At 42.2% G+C, this 19970-nt stretch overlaps 1 protein-coding gene across 1 annotated transcript in view; it reads right to left on the bottom strand.

Moving 5' to 3' along the window:
- Positions 1 to 2462: 2462 nt before the first annotated feature.
- Positions 2463 to 19970, bottom strand: part of LOC108926731 (disintegrin and metalloproteinase domain-containing protein 10-like) — a 52739-nt gene continuing 35231 nt past the window's right edge. Inside the window, exons 4-16 of the mRNA XM_018739627.2 lie at positions 18819 to 18977; positions 13353 to 13453; positions 11850 to 12011; positions 10948 to 11040; positions 9843 to 10026; positions 7512 to 7675; positions 7208 to 7391; positions 6823 to 6973; positions 6560 to 6743; positions 5379 to 5487; positions 4974 to 5194; positions 4599 to 4725; positions 2463 to 4200 (exon numbers count right to left, since the gene is read on the bottom strand). Coding sequence (XP_018595143.2) covers positions 4094 to 4200; positions 4599 to 4725; positions 4974 to 5194; positions 5379 to 5487; positions 6560 to 6743; positions 6823 to 6973; positions 7208 to 7391; positions 7512 to 7675; positions 9843 to 10026; positions 10948 to 11040; positions 11850 to 12011; positions 13353 to 13453; positions 18819 to 18977 — 1946 coding nt within the window. The 3' untranslated portion in view covers positions 2463 to 4093. The remainder of the gene's footprint in view (positions 4201 to 4598; positions 4726 to 4973; positions 5195 to 5378; positions 5488 to 6559; positions 6744 to 6822; positions 6974 to 7207; positions 7392 to 7511; positions 7676 to 9842; positions 10027 to 10947; positions 11041 to 11849; positions 12012 to 13352; positions 13454 to 18818; positions 18978 to 19970) is intronic.

Here is a 19970-nt window from a genome sequence, read left to right as displayed (position 1 = left end):
CGGCACAGCACCGTCTGCAAGATGTGAGAAAAGTTTCTTCACGGGTGAACCGGACCCTTGGGCGCAGGCGCACGATGACAGTCAAGACTCAAGGTCGCCTTCATGGAGAGCCTGCCAGGAGCACTGGGACGACAACACACACCACACGGCTGAGGCAACCCTCAAACACAGTACTGTCAAAATTTACCTTTAGTACATCATTGCGCATCTTCAGTGATGTTGCATGTCTCCGTTTGAGTGTATGGACCCTTGACATGTTGCTCTTGTACACAACATTGCATTTGCATATGAATGTGACAGAAAATAATGCAGAAATAATCAATGCATGAATTAATGAAATAAACCTTTGAGCCAGCTCTAATTAAATTTAAGAGGAAGTGGAAGGCCAAAATGAGGACAAGATAAGTAGTGAGGGAGTAGACTGCAAATGGGCTCCGCTGGAAGGCAGAGCACGGTGATCTTGCAATGCGGACAGAAGTGCCTGCAATCGCTGCAGCACTGAGAAAGAGTGTAAGAGGAAGCTGAGGGTGGAGCTCACAGCAACAGCGCAAAGAGCAGCCATCACTGTTGTTTAGGAAATGCATTGGTGGTCTTCAATGTGCAAAATATAACCAACAGCACAGGTTCACAAAATGCAAACAGCACAGGCAAATGATGCGGACAGGCTGCCTCCCCAAAATCGAGGCATTATCACTGATATCTTTTTTTTTTTTTTTTAAATTTACACACTGAGACCTTATTCTTCTTTATGGATATTTTTGAAAAGCACGAAAGTTTCTTTGAAAATTCAAGCTAGGCCTTCACTGCCACGAGCAGAACATGTCATGTACCCTGTGGTGTGGACTCGGATTCCATCGCCATTTTGCCAAGTTATCTGTGGCGAGGAGGCCCAGGTAACACAGGAAGGTGGAGCAGATGGGCTATTGGTTTCTCTACCTCACTGGGCAAATACAGGCTATGGCTGACACCCCATTCTTTTCTAACCATGTTTCTTCACTTGCTGACATTTGCAGTCTGCAGGAGGTGAGTAGTTTTTTTTTTTTTTTTTGAGGGGGGTAAGCAAAAAGAAAACCTTTTCCCTTGTGAGGACATCTTTTTTTCAGTGTTTACAAACACTGAAAAAGAGACTACACACACACACACACGTGTAAAACTAAAATGCATCAATTCCATTTTGAACAAGTCTATTTTTATTAATGCATTTCAAGTACTTCAAAAAATTACATGTTTTGCACAATACTTTTTGCAGTTTTTAGTAAAAATCTTTAAGGTGAACAAAAAATCTGGATACTGTATAAAACACAGCGGACATAAAAATCAGACAGTAGTATAAGACTTATTTCCTCTATAATCTTTCCATTTGTGTCACCAACCACATTTTAAGTCAGAGCGGACATTTCAGTGCACCAATTCCCTCAGACTTCTACAGAGACTCAAAGGAGAAAAAAATATTCCACTCTCAGTTCTACAGGGACCCTCTATCACAGGATATGGACATGGAGAATACATGTCAACGGTATCACACTCAATGCAATTTCCCACATATTATCTGTGAAAAACCTGTTCCAAGCCAAAAAAACCCACCATCTTAAACCATAGGAGAGTTAGTCACATTCAGCCGTTCTTAACATTTGTCACATTAACGTTTAACCGATCTTGGAGCTTGGACACACAATCTGGGACACAGCAATTCTTGCTTTGTCTCGGAAAAAGAAAAGTGAAAGCTTATGGTGCTCTGCAATGGCTTACAGGGAAACAATCCTGTTGGAGTGGCAATCCACATGACTTCCACATTGGTGCACTATGCTTATTTGAGGGGTGAAGTTCCTCATGGGTTATCATATCTGCCCTAGGCTGAGACACCCTAGTACTGCATAACAGCAAATTAACACAATTACTATAATAAAATCTGGTAAAAAGAGGCTGTTTCCTCTTATCTTTAAAAAATAAAAAATAAAAACAGGCCAGTCATTCTGTGGTACCCTACTCCTGACGTGCAAAGTGTATGACTGCATTACAAAACCACACTAACTGCAAAGCTGCTGTAACAACCCTACTCTGCTTGTCCCATAAGCTGACCTTCAGGGTTGGCACGGTGGGGAAGGAGGGGAAACATGAGGTACTGAAGTGAAGCAATCTCCCTCTTTGCACTTCCAGAAGGTAGGTTCCTAACAACGATGCACAGCAGAAGCCTGGTCAGGCTCACTTGCTCAAAATTGGCTAATCAAAGTGCCTACTGCCATTTCAGTCACACAGAATACCTTTGTAAAAAGTCTGTGCTAGAATCTTTGTTTCATCTGGAGTAATAAATCCAATTCAATTTTTCCATTTCATCATTCAAATTAAAAACCAGGAATGAGAAATGACAGCTCTGCTATACCAGACTGGTCATCAGGGACATCCAGCGGGATTTCAGGTGTGTGTGTGTGTGTGTGTGTGTGTGTGTGTGTGTGTGTGTGTGTGTGTGTGTGTGTGTGAGAGAGAGTGAGAGAGAGAGAGGGGAAAAAAGAGGAAAAAAAATACTAAAGGCTCCTGAATGACAACTGGATGTCTCCATTGCATGTGGAAACTTCAGTCAAATGTGTGTGCAGACTGGCCAACCTCTTACCCTGTTTTACAAAGCTCCATGCTTCCCACTGAGCATAGTTCAGGAACCATAAAAGAGATCGATGGGGACATAATTTACATATCCTGCTGGAAGCATAACGACACTCAGAACCTGAAGTGGAAACTTCTCTAATCACTCAGGTCACATCCTCACAAGGGTAGAGAGAGCCTCAAGCTGTGAGACAAAGTGCAAAGCAAGCCATCATCTCCTTCTGCTGGAAGTCTTTGTCTCGTCATCTCAAACTCATTGTCACAGTGAGCATGACTAAATCATGTGATCAATCACCTGTTATACTTAGTGGTTGTTCATTGGCTGATGTCATTGCAGAGCAATGTATCAGAAAAAGAAAAGGAAGAAAAAGATCCACAAACCAATGTAATGAAACTCAAACCTCCCCCAAAAACCTGCTCCCCAGAACCCTGAAAACACCACCGAACGCCTTTCAGTAATTTACCTAGTACACCTAACATTCTTATACCTCCAACAATATCTCAAGTACATACCACCCATCACCCCTGTAAATGAGCTTTTATTCACAATTATCCATCTTTATTCACTTAAAAACATTTTTCCCAATAATCTGTGCAATTTACAACCTAAGAGCTGTTATACATTAAGTAATGTGACATGGGGGGGGGGAAAAAAAAAAATTCAACCCAGTATGGTAATATCACAAAAGGCTTCTGGGCTCTCACTTGCAGCCACAAAAAAAGAGAAGGGGGCAAGAGGCAGGGAAATCAAGAAATTGTCCACTCTGATTTCACAACACTTCTTCCTGTGATTTTTTTTAATATATATATCCTGAGTGTGTCAATTAAAACATGTTTATCAAAACAGCAGAAAAAAGACTGGCTTCTCATGTACAATGAAAAAAAAACTATACTGAGATCTCTGTACAATCTGCACACTGAAAGGGGTGCAATGTGTGTTCATCTCAGTAAAAGCCTGCGTTTTTGTTTCTATGGTAATTAAGTTGGCAAAGTCATCTCTTGCCTGGATTGGCATCCGAAGCTCATGCATCACCTGCAGTCTGCTCTTCTGCATGGTGGCTGTTGCTTGTGAAAGAAGCAAAAATGACAAGAGGAGAAGGGCTCAAAGGCTATGCCATCCCTGACTCTTTTGTCATTATGAAGAAAAATAAATTGAAGGCTGGAAAAAAGATAAGCTCACATGATCACGGGAAAAAAGATTCTCTCTTTGCCCATTGTGAACTTTGAGAAAGAAATCAGTCTTTTTTTTTTTTTTTTTTTTTTTTAAAAAAAAAAAGAAAAAAAAAAAGGGCCAAGTGAGCTTGGCTGGCTCCAAGAGCAGTGGTCTTTGTAGGACTGACTGTCCATTTAATTTTTTCTTTTTCATTAAAATTATTATTTTCTTTGTTTCTAGTTTGTGGTAGGGGTTCAATGAGTAACCGGTACAGGTATTTCTTTGGAGTGAAGTTTTCCCTCTGTAGGCACTAGGAAGGACTAAGGCAAGACATAGCCTGCCTCAACGTCTCATTTGGCCCATCTGATAGCTTTCTCTGGGCTGGCGGTGGTGGCGTGGTGGCTGTGCTTGGGTCTGCGGGTGCTGAGGTCTTCTCCGCTTCAGCGTTCCTGAATGAGACAAGCGCCCCCCACAAAGGGCATCAGTTTGAGAACTTCTACATCGCACCACTTGCTCATCTACAGAAACTCAAACAAGTTACTTCTTTGTAACAATTGTAAAAATAAAACCTAGACATCGGTTGAAGACACTGAGATTAAGGGCAATTCCTGAAAGAAAAATACAGCAAATGTCATCTTTCTGGTTTAAGGTCCTAGCTTTTAACCACTACTATGCTTACTGGTGACTTAAGCACTGATTTCAGTTGGATTGATTCTGAGGGTCAAGTTTGGTTGGCTGATACAGACTGGATGCTGACACATGACAATGTGATCCATGGGGTATACTTCATATCCTACTTCTTTTGGACAGGTGAGACCTTTCCCCCTTAGCTCTGCCTCCCAATTACCTGGAAGTGGTTTGGGTGGTGGCAGCTTGGGGTTGCTGCTGGGGGTGTGGACACTGCAGATCTTAATGAAGCCCGCCATAAGCATGATGAGTGCGATACCCATCAACAGAACAGCCCACCAGTGAGCCTGATAATTTGTGCAAAACAAGGCAGAGTTGTGAAAGCCTGGCTATACTAAGCACATTCAGAACACAGAACTATCCATATTGCATATGCATCCTACAGACTTTTTTTTTTTTTTTTAATTAATTTTATTCCTCTTGATCTGTTTAACTGCTAACAGTGCATGCATGCAATATGTAGCACATTTTTGGTTTAGAAATACAAAATCTTGTAAAACCTGAACCTGTTGTTAATCAAACACGAAATACTTACCACAATCCACTCTGCAATGTTCTCATAAAGCTCAGGATTGAAAAGGGCCTTCTTGAGCCTGGCCAGGGGGCCATCGGCATCCACGAGGCGGCACTTCATGAAGACGTCACAGTAGCCCCTGAAGTCATTGCAGGGTGAGCCGGGCTGTAGTGTGATCACCTTCCTGTTGAAGAAGTGCGCCCATTTCTCAGAGCTAGTGCTGCTACATGTACTTGGCTTCACTGTGGAAGAAGAGGGCAGGACATAAGGAAGTGGGCTCACTAGCAACAAGCTCTTGCTTGCCTTAACCCTAATTTAACAATACAATCCATCAGTTATAATATTCACAAAGAGAAATCAGAATGTTACAGAGTGCAGGTCAAGATTAGAGGGCCAGGGCAGAGACCATATTACAGGAGGACTCACTTTTCTCCATGCAGCAGACATGGCACAGCTCTGTCTCATCCTTGCCATCCACACTGGCACAGGTACACACCTCTAGATTGTGTTTCTCACAGATGGAGCCTGAGCACACCTGGAGGGAAGAGCAGAGTGAAAATCACATGACCCGCACATCCACCCAGCTGAGAAATTTGTGGAATCAAACAGGCAGATGCATTTGGCACATGTTACAATCCTCCTCACTAGCTTAGATACGTATACATAAGCTTATGTGTATACAGGTGGTTCCCGACTTACGATGGTTCAATTTAGGATTTTTCGACTTTACAATGGTGAGCTGGCGATAGACATTCAGTAGAAACCGTACGTCGAATTTTGAATTTTTCCTGGGCAAGCAATATGTGGAGCGATACTCTCTCGTGATGCTGAACAGCAGCAGCGATCTGCATCTCCCAGTCTGTCACGCGGAAGCGTCAAGACCACAGCCACGCGTATGATGCCCGCACCTGCCACCGATCAGAAAGGACGGCTATAAAGGAACTGTGCCACCACACCTGCTCGCGGAACCTCGTCTTGGGCAACTGCATCTTCAGCACAGCTCCATAACCAGTGTTTTCCTTCGCCCCTCTTCCTCGTTCCTGCCTTCTCACAACAGATCTTTGCTTGCTTCTTGACCATGTCTCTCGTCTCGTCCTACAGAATCACATTTGCGAATCGCCTGACCAACGCCTGTTTCCTGACAACGGTGTGTGCCTGCCCCTTTAGTTGTGCCTTCAGTAAAATGCACCCGTATTTGGGTTCAACAACAACAGTGCCTCGGCCTTGTTCGCAATGACAAGAGGTCTATTAAATGCATTTTTGATTTACGATATTTCCGACTTACGATGGGTTTCACGGAATGCAACCCCATCTTAAGTTGGGGACCACCTGTACTGAAATGAGCCCAAAAAAAAAAAAAAAAAACTTCATCAGGATTTCACATTTTTGGATTCAGCCAGATCTGCAGAATTAAAAAAAAGTCTGAGGTTCTAAGTTTCCTGACCAGGTGTGTAGTCTTTATGCTTGACATGACAAATCTTCTCCCTCTTACCCAAGACCTCATGCACTCTCAAGTACAAGAAAATGCTGACACACACTAAACACAGGGTCCATGCAGTGACATAATCACACTTGAGCATTTGACAAATCATTCCTAGGGTACACACCCCATTCAGGCACACTTGCGTTGCCCCATGGCACTCAGTTAAGTTGGCTTTGGGTTCGGAGGCAGGGCACTGGGCTGAGATACCGTTACACATGCCCTCACGGGCACAGTCAGACTCCTCTCGACACTTCTCCTGACTGCTTTTGAAGGTGCACTCAAAAGTGCAGCAGGGGCCCTGGCTGGGGCTGAAAACAGAGAAACAAGTAAGGTACAAAGCCTTTAAAATGTACTTAAAATCCTGCCAGAAACCGACTGGATGCTTGCCTGCAGACTTTGTTGGGCTTCAGTTTACACTTCTGGCCATCTGGTTGGTTGGCATCATAGCAACATTGGTCCTTGCACTGATCACTATACCCACAATCACATTCTTCACCCGCTTCCACCAGCCCATTCCCACATATGGGCTGGCCAGACTCTGGACAAACACACACAAAAACAACATTTAAGGCACTGTCATGAACCACAACCAGAAAGAGAGCAATCATCTTAGTAATCTTCCCAATACTAGGGTCAAATGTTTGTTGATACATCAAACTTTATCAAAATGATTTTGGCTGAAGTCATTCTCACAGCCTCATGTACATGGTTGTTATTCTGTTAGTGCAGGCCACACCAGTTTCCCTCTGTGGAGGGGTTTCTGAGCACGTACCCACAAAGCAGGAGGCTCTTTTCTTTTCCAGCACCTGGCTGATGTTGCGCACACTGCAGGTGGAGAATTTGTTGTTGTTGAGCTTATCCCCAGACGTAGCCCTGGCATACATGATGTAGTTGCCTCTCTCCTTCATGTCCTGTGTCTTGGACTCTCCAGGAGTGCACTCATTGCCAGAATCATGCTGAGGGGAGTGAGGTGAATAGGATGTACCAGCAGTCTGTCAGTAGTGTTCAAGAACCAACAGGCTAAGCCCGAACTTCACAATTTTAAGCCTACTGAAGCTTTTTGACGGGGCACTTACTGGTGAGCCAAAGTTGTGGCCAACCTCGTGAGCAAAGGTGATATGAGAGACCTTGGGTGGGACGTGAGAGGCATAGTTCTGCACTGTGATGATGCCAGTGTTGAGGGACTTTCTTTTCCCGTCAGAGTACTGCTTGCTCTTTTCACAAATGCCACCCGAGCTTCCTGAAGGGAGACAGACAGAAAGCACTTTAACTGTACAATTTCAACAACCAGTCATTTGAGCACCACTTCAAAGTTCACTAAGGTAGTATGGCTTCAGAGAGCTTATCAGTTTTTCCCTTCAGTGGTTGTGACACACTCACCTAGGCAGTTCAGTACATTTTACCTGTTGGTTTGGAGGCAAAGCCAAACATGTTAAACTGATATGATTACAAGAATGATTAAATACTTTGCCCCCAAACTATGTGTTGCCAATTTCCAAATGACTGCAAATGCTAAATGAGGACAATACTGTTTTTTTTTTTTTTTTTTTTTTTTTTGGAGTTCCTTGTAGTTTTACTGTCAGGAAAGGGGCAGGGAAGGACATTCTGATGGCTGCCCTCACAGCCAGAGCAATGAAGCACATAAGAGCAGCCAGGTGGTACTCATCTCAAAAGCAGTATGTCAAGTGGGCAGGAATCAGTCGTCAAGCACAGCAGGGATGCGTGAGGCTGCACTACATGACCTCATGAGGAAATGGCATATCCAATTCTCTTGCAGTGTGGTTGACTGTCATGAACTAAAGACTGCACAAGGGTTAAGCCAGCCAATCCTCTGCAAAGTGCTGATGAATACAGAGTGACACTACAGCACTGCTTAAAGACACACTAGCACACCCAACTAACCAACTGCAGAGGTGAGAAGACAAACACACAGAATCTTGACCCCTGCAGAGGAGTGTTGATGAAGACACATCCACGGTCAGTTTGTGGGTTGCGCAATGCAGTCATAATGGCAGTCTGCTGCTCTGTGGCTATGAGAACACATACCTCCATCATGCCTGGTACTAAGCAAATTTTCATTTTGGCTCACCCCACAGTGAGTAGAAGCATGTGCTCTTTCTTATTTTGGATCTTCTAATTATTTAATTGTTTAAAGCCTGAGGAACGTAACAATCATTTAGATTCCCGATTGCTTGTCTGACCTCTGATTTGCTCTTATACAAACAGTATAGGATGTTAACTCTACTTAACTGCTCTCTACGTGTAGTTAGTTAAAAGGTTGATAGTAAAATATAAACTGCATGCTTCAGGTATACATTTCGTTTTAGTAGAGAAAAAAATATTAATTATCAGTCTTTGAAGAGGGAATATCTCAGTACAGCATGGCTAGTTAGTACTTCACTTGCTGGAATGCAGTAAATCTGCCTATACAAGCATGAATGGCTGGTGAATTCCCTGATGTACTCTGTGGTAAACCTGTCTGCTACACCTTGGAGTTAATAATTCACCTACATTGATGAATATAAAGTCCACCCCCCACTTTCTCCACAATAAGACCCCATACCACTCCAGTAAAGGGGCCTAAAGCATGCAGCTGAGCTGAGCATGGGTTGCCCACACAGTGGAAAAGGCAAGCCCTGGAATAAGGTCCATAGGGAGAACCGCAAGGATGTGTGGGATATGAAGGATGTGATCTGCAGGAACGCTTTGGGCTATCAGTGGTCCAGCAGTATAGCCTCAGGCACAACCCAATTCCAACACTCCCTGAATACACACCTGCATGTTGGATGTGAAACTTAAGGCACCTGTGACTGACATCTCAATATTGCCAACTATAAGGAGCCATCACAGAGCTCAGAGTCAATGCTAGATGTCATCATTTTGCCTGTGGACGAACTGTTTCTTCAGAAACAGGAGCTGGCATTCATCATCATAACATGTATAGCTGAGAGTGTTATTACAGGCTGTTAGGTTTGCAGCCCCGTTGATGTGTCTGATCCATAGCAGCGGTCACTGCTGTGAATTCCTATGGACACGACTCCATTTACTGGCAACACAACTGAGGTCACATCACACCATTACTGTGCACATCACAGGAAGTACTGAAGCAATACCCAACTTTTAAAGTGCACATTAAATCGGAAACTGCAGAGATGCAAGACTTGGCAAACACAGACCACTTTGCCCTTGGGACAAGACTGCACACTGAGCCAAAGAACTGTGTGACGGCCTAGCTGAAAGGACTGCTCGCAAGGATTAACAGAGGCTTTCAGGCAGTAGTGTGACAATTATCTGCCATCCAAGATCGGAGGGCTGAGACTGAGAAGATAGTCCTTAGATCGACGTTAGCACCCCTGTAAAGACAACAGCCCTCTGCTAACTACGTGTAGCTACAACTTGTTCTGTACCTGAAGGGGCCCCCACCCAGGCCAGGCCCAACACCCCATCATCAAAGTCTCTGTCTGTGAAGACATAGGCCAGGCAATAGTCGTCATGGTTCTGCTCCGAGTTGAGCTCCAGAAACTTCTCCACTCCAATGTTGGCAAAGCGGAATGGGTTGGATTTGTCTCGCTCATCGTTTGTGGTATTGATCTGGGAATGCAAGGGAGGAATGACCTCAGGGGTTAATTCAACACTGTAGAGGGGACATAGGAGCAAAGTGCAGTGGGCTTGGCATCTTTCCAGCATTTACAGGGAAGAATTCAAACTGTAGTCAGCATATTGTATTTACACTCAACCCTCATATAATGGAGTCCTCTGCAATGAAAATTTGCTGCAGCCAATAGTAAATTAAAGACATGGACATTGACTTTGTGAACATTATGATTATGATAAGGATAATTATGATGAGCCAAAATTATCAAAATGTCTGCATCTAGGGTGTACCGTGCCTTATATCACCTGCTTTCAGAATAGTCTGCTAAGCATTGCAACCATGAACTGAAATAAGTTTCTATAATGAATGAATTAAAGAAAATATGACATTAAAAGAGAAACAAGAAATAATGTATTACAAAGATATGTTGGTGGTAAGTCATGCAGAATATACCTTTTATTTTGGTATTTTAATTAGAGATTTTTTTTCAAGCAGTAAGAAATGATGGTAATTCAACCCCAAATAATTGAAATAAACCCCATTATGTGAGGAATGGGTGCACACCTACAGCTGGATGTGACCAAAAAACTGCTTAATAAAAATGAAACGGGCAATTTGAATATTAATCAGACCAAAGGCTGCCCTCCACAGCATTACAGAAATTTAATTGACACACACTTATAACTTACACCTCTCAGCTCTGAGATGTTTTCTGTAAAAATTCAAAGATGAGCTGTTAACACATGTATCAATGCATTTCTTTAACTTTTCTTTAAAAGCAGTCATTCTGAAAAAGATTACATGACTCTTGCGCAGGACTGTTCAATTTCCATCATTTCAAAGAGTCACAAAAAAAAAAAAAATCTAAATTTGCATAGGGTGCATGGAGATTACACAAAACAAATGCACACACTCACCCGAATTCTCTTCACCATAAAGCTGATGTTACGAATACCCTGGAAGTCTGTACTCTGGTATATGGCATCAATTGCCTTAACATGGCTGGAAATCTAGAACAACAGGAATCAGATTTAAACAAGGACAACCCCTCTGGGTTTTGCAGTGCACAGCATTGCAAACGGAAAATTTAAAAAGTGATAAGCCGGATAACCATACAGACATTTAAAAAGTCCCAGCGAGATCACAGGACAAGCGTTTTTTTTTTTTTTAGCTGGAAATAAAATAACCTCTTCTTTTTCTGACAGAAAGACACCAAGTTCTGCTTTTCTCTATGATCCCATACATCATCTGCATTTCCAAGATCCAAACAATAGCTTCCAGTTCTGCCACCAAACTATAAATGCCTCACTAAAGACTCCAATTATCCTGCCATTCCTATCCTTCAGCCCAACAATGAAAGTGGTGATTTATAGATGACGACTAAATGGGGGCTATGTGTCACTCGCTGTTAACACCAGCACTGAAATACACCAGTGAAGCCCAGTATCCTACACTGTCACAATGCAACAACTTTAATGAAAAAACCCAACTTTCCACCCTTACCATAGTCCACTGGAAAGTCACTTGTGATTTTATGTATAATGTTGGCAGGCTCTAGGTCACTGTATCACACAGCCAGATCTAATTTTGCTGAGTACAGCATTTCCCCAGCATATGAATCATTAGCCATCACAACCCATGGACAGCCAAGCATGCTAATAGGGTATCAATTAAAACAAGGACAAAGGTACATATATTAAAGATATGAAGCACACATATTCACTCAAATTAAGTGTATGTGATTTTACAATTGCCTGCTCAAGGGCAAGGCACAGTCCTAATACCCCTGTAATCACAGTCTCTGGTGGCATATTAATACCTGTGCAATCACAGCCTCTCTGGAGCCATAGAAGTTGTAGAAAAGGTGATCCGTTTGGATGAAGAGCTGGCAAGTATTCTTCTCTGCCTGTGTGGCTCTCTTCTTCCGAAGGATCAGTGGTCCATCAGATGGCTCCTCCTCCAGCACAGCCTGGCTGGTTTCCTGCAGGGGGAGACATGGACAGTGCAACAGAGGTGAAGAGCAGGGTATGACTGCCCTGCACCTAAACTGGCCTCTGAGGCTCTCTTTCCCATTGAGCTACCAAGCCCCAGATTTCTCATGCTGTCAAAGAACTTGTCAGAATGTCAAAAAAAATTTCATCAACATCATTTATGATATGTGGAAGGCCTGCAACTCTGTTGCAGAATTAAACTGTGGAATGCTTATTTCAATCTAGTGTGCACAACTACAAAAGCTGATACACCCAAAGGCAATCACAAATGCATTCAGTCATCAAGTTTGATTTAATGAAGGAGAAGAACTTAACATTTCACTTTCTGTAACCTCCTCTAGTCAATGTAAAAATAAGTCATTTGTAGCCCACCACAAACAGCGTAAGAACTATCCTAGTAACTACTAACAACACTGTCCTCAATGTGTGCAGAGAAGTTTATCATTCTTCTACAAAAACCATCAGGATGCACAACTAACTAGTTTTTTTGTGAATATTACTGGCCTAAACCCAATTATTCCTAGTCAACACAAATAAAGACTGTCTATTTTTAACAAAAGGGGAACTTTCACAGTTAGGAGCTGAATGCAGAAGAAAAGAAAAACTGACAAAGGGTGCCATTCATCCCAGGTGAGCTTCAAGGCAAGAGAATCATGGAACTGTGCAAGAAACAGGAAACATGCGATTGTGCTGGAAACAGGAAGGGAATGCTCAGTTGTTTCCTGAGTGGTGTTCCATTTGTTTGTCTCTATTATTGCTATTCTTCACAGTCAGAACCCAGGAGGTAGAGAAACTTGTTTCCTGTTTGCAGTGGCAACTGCCCCCCTCCAGTCAGGTACAAAACCAAATGAAAATAACCCATTCTAGTAAACAAAGAAGAAACACTTAATTGGGATGAAAAAAGTAAGCTTGAAACCAAAAAGTAAAGGTTATTTTATGAATCTGGTTGTAATATGACAGTAAGAAAAAGTGAACATTTTAGGAAGAAATAAATTCCATTAAGCACAAAAGACCCTTCTGTGAACTTGTTTTCGGGTTGTCTGGGATATGGGTGGTACTCGGTGGACATCTGGCCCTCAGGTCTGAGAAACCAGGGACAGCGCAGCAGATTCGGCACAGGACACAGAGTGAAAGTTGCCGCCAAACACTGGTAAGAAACCTGTGTATCATACCAGCATCATAACACGACATCCTTACAGGAAGCTAAAACAGTGCACTATCTTTCCCACTCTGCAACAACAAATACCTGCTGGATACAGACCAAAAAACACACACAGTAATGACCACATATCTACTAGGGCTAAAAACATCAAACTGCCTCAAATGCTTACCTCTTTTGGGTCCTCCACTGCAGATTGCTGGTACTTTTTCATCCTTTCGAAGACAGAGCGGTCAGCACAACCTCCCTGGGCACCGTACTTATGTGGATAATCTGTAGGAAACAAGACAACACTCTGTAAGGCCTGAAACTCCTATTAGTGTAGTCTGTCTTGCTGACTAAACCTTGCCAGGAAAGGGACAGTCTTGTGAATAGGCCTATTAATATCCCTAACAGACTACTCGTTAATATCTTTACATGCAAATTGATTTGTAGGAAGACACCATGTGTGCCCTCCACTTTAGTAGCAGAACACAACGGCTGGCAACTAACAGTGTGTGTTTGACTGGTAATGCCAATTTCCCCTAATCCCTGCAAAGCAGAGGTGGCCTGGTTAGCCCAACAAAGACTCTTTCCCAACCTGCACTAACTGTCAAGAATAATCATTTACATCTGTTTATTTAGTAGACTACTTACAATGGGTCACTCATCCATACATCAGTGCAACACAGTCTCTCTGTGTCACTCACACACTATGGGGGAACCTGAAGAGCATGTCTTTGGACTGTGGGAGGAAACCAGAGCACCCAGAGGAAACCCACGCAGACATGGGGAGAACATGCAAACTCCACACAGACTGAGCAGGGATCGAACCCACGTTCTCTCACACCACCCAGGTGCTGTGAGATAGGAGCGCTACTCGCTGTGCCACATGCCGCCCCATTTGCTCACATCATTTGAATACCTGACTTTTAAAGCCACTAGGGTGAATATAAATACAGCTTCTGACATACATTTTAACGTAAACTTTATTGAAAATGAAACGTAATACCTTCTCAGAGAATTATGTTACAGTAGCATTTAAACATTCTCACACACGCGCGCACACACACTGCCCGAACCGCTTGTCCCATACGGGGTCGCGGGGAGCTGGAGCCTAACCCGGTAACACAGGGCACAAGGCTGGAGGGGGAGGGGACCCACCGGGGACAGGACGCCAGTCCGTTGCAAGGCACCCCAAGCGGGACTTGAATCCCAGACCCACTGGAGAGCAGGACCCGGTCCAACCCACTGTGCCACTGCGCCCCCCTTTAAACATTCAGTTAAGTGTTTTTTCAAAGCAATCTAATGCTTCACAGACCCCTACAGCACATCCATGGACTCCAGGTTAAGAATCTCAGAGCTAAGCAATAAATTACTATAATAAAAACATCATCAATTGGCATACAGCTAGTTTAATCTTTACTTCATGAAAAATAGCAATCGTAAATACATAAATACAGATCAGCTAGTACTCTCACTTTAAAAACAGATAAGTCACCAGTGGCAATTTCTGCAATCAAATACTGAAGATAACTCAATGAATAATGAGCAGAACCTGTAATTGTCCTACAAAGTCTTAAAACACAGAGCAGCATGGCAAGTGCTTTATAATCGAGACACTTTACCATCACAGCAGGAGCAGATAGAACACATTTCAATTATGGCTGTTTATTTAGTGAATGATTTAACCACAATTTTGTGAGAGTTCAAATATTTGCATAAACTGTATTTACATGCCTTGTCTCATTTTCCTTGCTTGTAATTGATGCCAACAAGGATTCGCCCCCACAACCAGATTAGGAGTCTCTCAGGAACACTACACTGCAATAATCAGATTTAGAGCTACAAAGGAACACAGCAGTAGAAAACAAACTGGAGCTGCCAAGGAACACTGCAATAGAAGGATCGTGTGATATAAACATAGTAGCCACTCTCACACCGCAGGTGTTTAGCATCAGGGAGGCTACATGCCAATGATGCTGGCTTGTTGACCTTTTACTTTAACAACAAAATGACAGGACTAGATATAATTTGCATGGCCACTGCCATGGCAGTATCACTTGTCAGGAGCTTGGCCAAGAGCTGCAAGGCTCACAGATGTTAGTGAGCAGCTCTTTGTAGGCACCTGGAATGCTGCGATAAGGACAGATTCATTCTGGCACTGTCCCATAAGCAGAGGGCAGGAGTACAGGCCTTTCCCATAAAGTAGACTTCTGTTACTGATACTCAGCTTGAATGGAGACACTGGACCCATTTCAATTCAACACCCTAAAGCTCAGTGACAGGCAGTTTAGGCAATCCTTTCTCCAACCATACTCATAATATCCTTAATTCTACAACAAAACAATAATGAACACCGCACAATCGATGTTCGACACCATGCCCTGCACTACAATATTTTCCGGCTACAAGTACCCTCAAAGTCTTGCTCAAAATTCCATTCCATCAAAGTGTAATCTAATAATGAAGCCCAAAATAATGCTTAAACATAGACCCCGATTTATCCAGTTTTGGTCAACAGGTTTATGTGGATTCATCGCAGTAAATTTCGTGGAGTGCAGGGCACTGAATGTGCAGAAGTCTGGTGATATGACTAAAAGGGAGAGAGAGCTTCTCTCAAGTGTAAATGGCACAGCATCAACATTTTTTGCACTGACTCTTGAGGCCATGGGCAATTCCTTCATACTTGAAGAAACATCATAACTGTGGAACAAAACTGTGATTGTACTCATGTGCCATGATGGGACACTTTAAAACACCAAGGATGTACAAGAACATGTATGTTAGTAATATATTCCTTCACCCAATAGAATTATAGAGAGATTCCAAATTGTTACTCCGTTTAATAGTAATAAAATAAGACTGTCTTGATCCACAGGAGGAAATTCACTTAGGCTGCAGATCTTACAGTGCCAAATAAGAGGCCTTTGGACTGTGGGAAGAAATTGCATACTGGGAAGAAAACCATATGAAGACAAAGACTGAGCGGGGACCAAACTCGTGTTCTTTTGCACCATCAAGGTGCTGCGAGACATCAGCACTTTCTATCCATACCACCCACTATGCCATTGTATCTGCCCTGAATCCACTTCTAGGCAGTGCCTAGTGATATCAGGGCTGAACTTGTCTTTTGTAGATCAGTGCTTCATCTTATTCAAATTGACAGCCACAGACAGCAAATCAGTACATGTTATCTGGTAAAACCACAGGCTGAGAGAGGTGGGAGGCAAAATGGACTACAGAGGCTAGCATACAGAACAGTGGGTAAATAATTGTAAGCTTGTAAAAACTGTTACCTTAACATTATAAGCTGCTTTGGAGAAAAGCGCCAGATAAATGAATAAATGCAAATGTAACAGACAGCAAGGCCAAACTGCCCAGATAGCTGCTGGGTGAACCAGGTACTTAACATGAATGTATTCCACCAGGAAGAAATATATTCGCTCTATGAGACCAAAGGCACTAACTTGGCAGCAGACCCCAAAAGCCATCTCAATGAGACTGTAGTCAAGGACAGTCTTTGAAGCATTAACTGCAACCTCAGTCTTAGGCATTTTTCTAATTTCATTCCATTATTAAAATATTTCTCCTTCTTGTAGCCAGCATTGCTGTTCCAGCTGTAAAAGCATGTGTTTTTATAGTTCTTTTTAATAAAAGCTAATATTTTTAGCTCTAGCTATTTCTGAAGACCAATAGATCTGAGATGCAATGATTTTTTGCAGCAAAAAGACAAAACAAGCTTCACATTTTACGTTGAAAGACATTTCCATGAAAAAGATTAAGTAATTAAACACATATGCTCTATAAAGAGACTAAAACATGAGGGAATGACACAAAGAAAATGTCAACAAAGAGCTATTGCTTAGATTCATGCAGTATCGTTGAGAACATTTCCATTGTTATTGCTTTAAAAAAATAAACAGAAGACTCATCCAGCATGCTTAAGAAAGGCTTTTGAGTTCTTCTGTTTTGTAGTCAAAATGGCCGATGTGACAGAAAGAAAAGACTACTGAGAAGTATGAAAGAACAGATGTTGAACATTGTGCTCAAAAGGTGTAACTAGTTGACCAGGAGATGGCGAAACAGAGCAGTATCAATGGTAACCAAGAGGGGTGGGACAGGGTAATTAATCAGTCCAAAGGCCAGGCTGGATATTCCTCTGAAATTCATCTCAGCAGCAGCTTTGCACCTAAACAGAGGCCTGCTGACACAACGCACTATGGACAAAGCAGTGGAGATGAATGTGTTCTCTTCCTACTTTTACAGTGCCAAGTACACAGAGGAAGAATGACAGGGACAGTTTTAATTTATTTGGTATTAAATTAATTTAGGTAGTAAAAAGGCCATTATACCAAGATAGGTATTTAGGAAAAAATACAAAGGTGATGAGAGCAGAGAGAATGTGTAATAATTTCTCAGTTTTTGCTCTCCACAAACGGAGCTGCCAACTCAAGTACAATTACAGCAGTCCAAATACCAAGCATGGTTGGGCATAGAACTGCACACGAGATAGACCAGAAAGATCGAGCAAGAGTGACGGAAGAGAATATAACATTTTAAAACAAGAGCAGGGATTGGATTTGTTTCAGGTTATTATGTGGGTACCATATGCTCAGAAACGGTCCAGTTTGACTAAAGCAAAGAAAAAGACACATTCTCTGTTCTAAGCTCACACGGGGCTTTATCATGGGCAAGTGCACTCCAGGTAAGTAGGGACCATCAGATGACAACCCAATGGGCCAATCCATGTCCAGTTCATGACTACAGTACAAAGAGGTCAAAATTAGCTTGTCAGAAGCTGTCAGCTTTTATCAGAGAGAGTATTCCACTGTAAAATATAAATGAACAGAATGCAATTGTGGATTCTGATTCCCCTGACATGCTTTTCTAGCTAAAGTTTTTCTGGCCAAGTAAATTTTTTGAAAGAAAAATCAATTCCTGAAGAAGGCATTAGAAAAATCCACAGGCACTAAGTGAATGCAATATAGAAAAACTAACTGTACTTAGCCACTCCTCACTGGTTTAAAAAAGCATCTCCAAAAACCACTCAGAGAACTTTTTTTGCCTTTGTCCCCCTCACAGAAACATCCCTGCTGTACAGAAAATTTCACTCCACACCTCTTCACCTAGCAGCAGCCTTTCAGTCACACTAAGTCACACTAAGCTCAAACAACTGCCCAAGACAGAGTCAGACTGACCTCTTTTGCTGGATTGGCTTCCTAACAGGACAGAACTTTGAGAACAGACACAACGACTTTTGGCAGCTCAACACTCACAACTTTAAAATACTGTGTGCAGCACAAAGGCAATAAGGATAATCAAAATTCTGAGGCACTGTTGAATGAGCCAGGATGACTCACTGCCTTTGGTAGTACACTATGTAATTAAAATACAGCATTAGTTGGATTTAAATGGCTTTTTTTCTGTGAATTCTCTCAATTTCACATTACCATTTCACTTCACCAAACATATAAATTCCATCAGAGATAAAAACATGGGATTAAAAAAAAAGTACTGAAGATGGCCTCATAAAATGGTTAAAAAAAATCCTTAGTCCCATGATTCTTGCAGAGAAAAGGTATTTAAGAATCAACACAGAAACCTACTTACACCGATTACATATAAATACAAGTTACAAAGGCTGCCTAAGACTTACGGATGTCATCTTCATGGTAGATGACAGAGTGGTAGGGCACATCACGGTCTTTCAGGTATCTTTCAGAGGGCTCCACGTAGTAGGTGCCCTGGTGGGTCTTGATGAAGCCCTCAAACTTGCCGTCCACAATGGAGCCATGGGTCAGAGTGCCCATCTCACCTGGAGAGAAAAGGAAGCCACAAAACATCAGGGAAAGCCCAAAGGTCAAACAAGAATATCCCAGCTACACATTACTAATCACTGCACAATGTGCAATGAGTGTAAATCAAACCAGGAAAACTGTATCAGGGGATGCAGCACATAATAAGCATAACCCTTCTTTCCTTTACCTATTAATAATAGATTTTTTTTTTTTTTTTTTTTTTTTTAGTCAAGCAAAACAGGTAAAATGTGAAGACTGGGGAATCTAATTATTAACACACTAAAAGTTCAAAACAACCTGTATTAAGACAAAACATGCCCTCCTGCTCCCAAGCCCAAGACAGGCTCACTGTGCCTAACCCTAGCTGTCTGTTCCCCACCAGGTGGGATAATCATCTCTTATGGAGGAGCAAGTATATAATAACCCACTGATACCAAATGGGTATCACTGTTGGCTGAACATATCACACATATATTCCACCGTTACCAGCAGAACCAATCACATAACTTCTTTTACCGGCACAACCAATACTGCAGCATTAACCAGCAAGGCCACTCTTCACATTTCACATAAATAAGTGTGTTGTTATAAAGTGAGACGAGAAAAATAGACTCAATCACAAAACCAGAATATCTAGGAGGCTAATATTCCTCTCTGGTGAGGGAAGAGATATAGCTCATGCTGATTTGCCAAAAGTCATAATTATGAACAGTTTAAGGCCCCAAACAGAAGTCAGGCTGTTGATGCAAATCTATGTGTATGTTTGGCTACAGGATGTACAGCACAGAGTTCAAAATTAACGGTATCTTGCCCTGGGGGAGAAAATAGTAATTACTAAAACTGAATAATGTACCATTTAGAGCAATAGTGGGACAACTGGGCAAACCAATTTTACAATAGACTACTGTATTGTACATATTGTGACCAAGAGAACTGTTGTTCCTTGCAGAGAAGCAGCCAATGCGGTGAAGTGCCCACATACAGCTAAGATATTTGCAAATAAGCTATTG

This window comes from Scleropages formosus, chromosome 11 (genome assembly GCF_900964775.1).
Source record: "Scleropages formosus chromosome 11, fSclFor1.1, whole genome shotgun sequence".
Taxonomy (NCBI): Eukaryota; Metazoa; Chordata; class Actinopteri; order Osteoglossiformes; family Osteoglossidae; genus Scleropages; species Scleropages formosus.
This window is presented reverse-complemented; position numbering and strand designations above follow the sequence as displayed.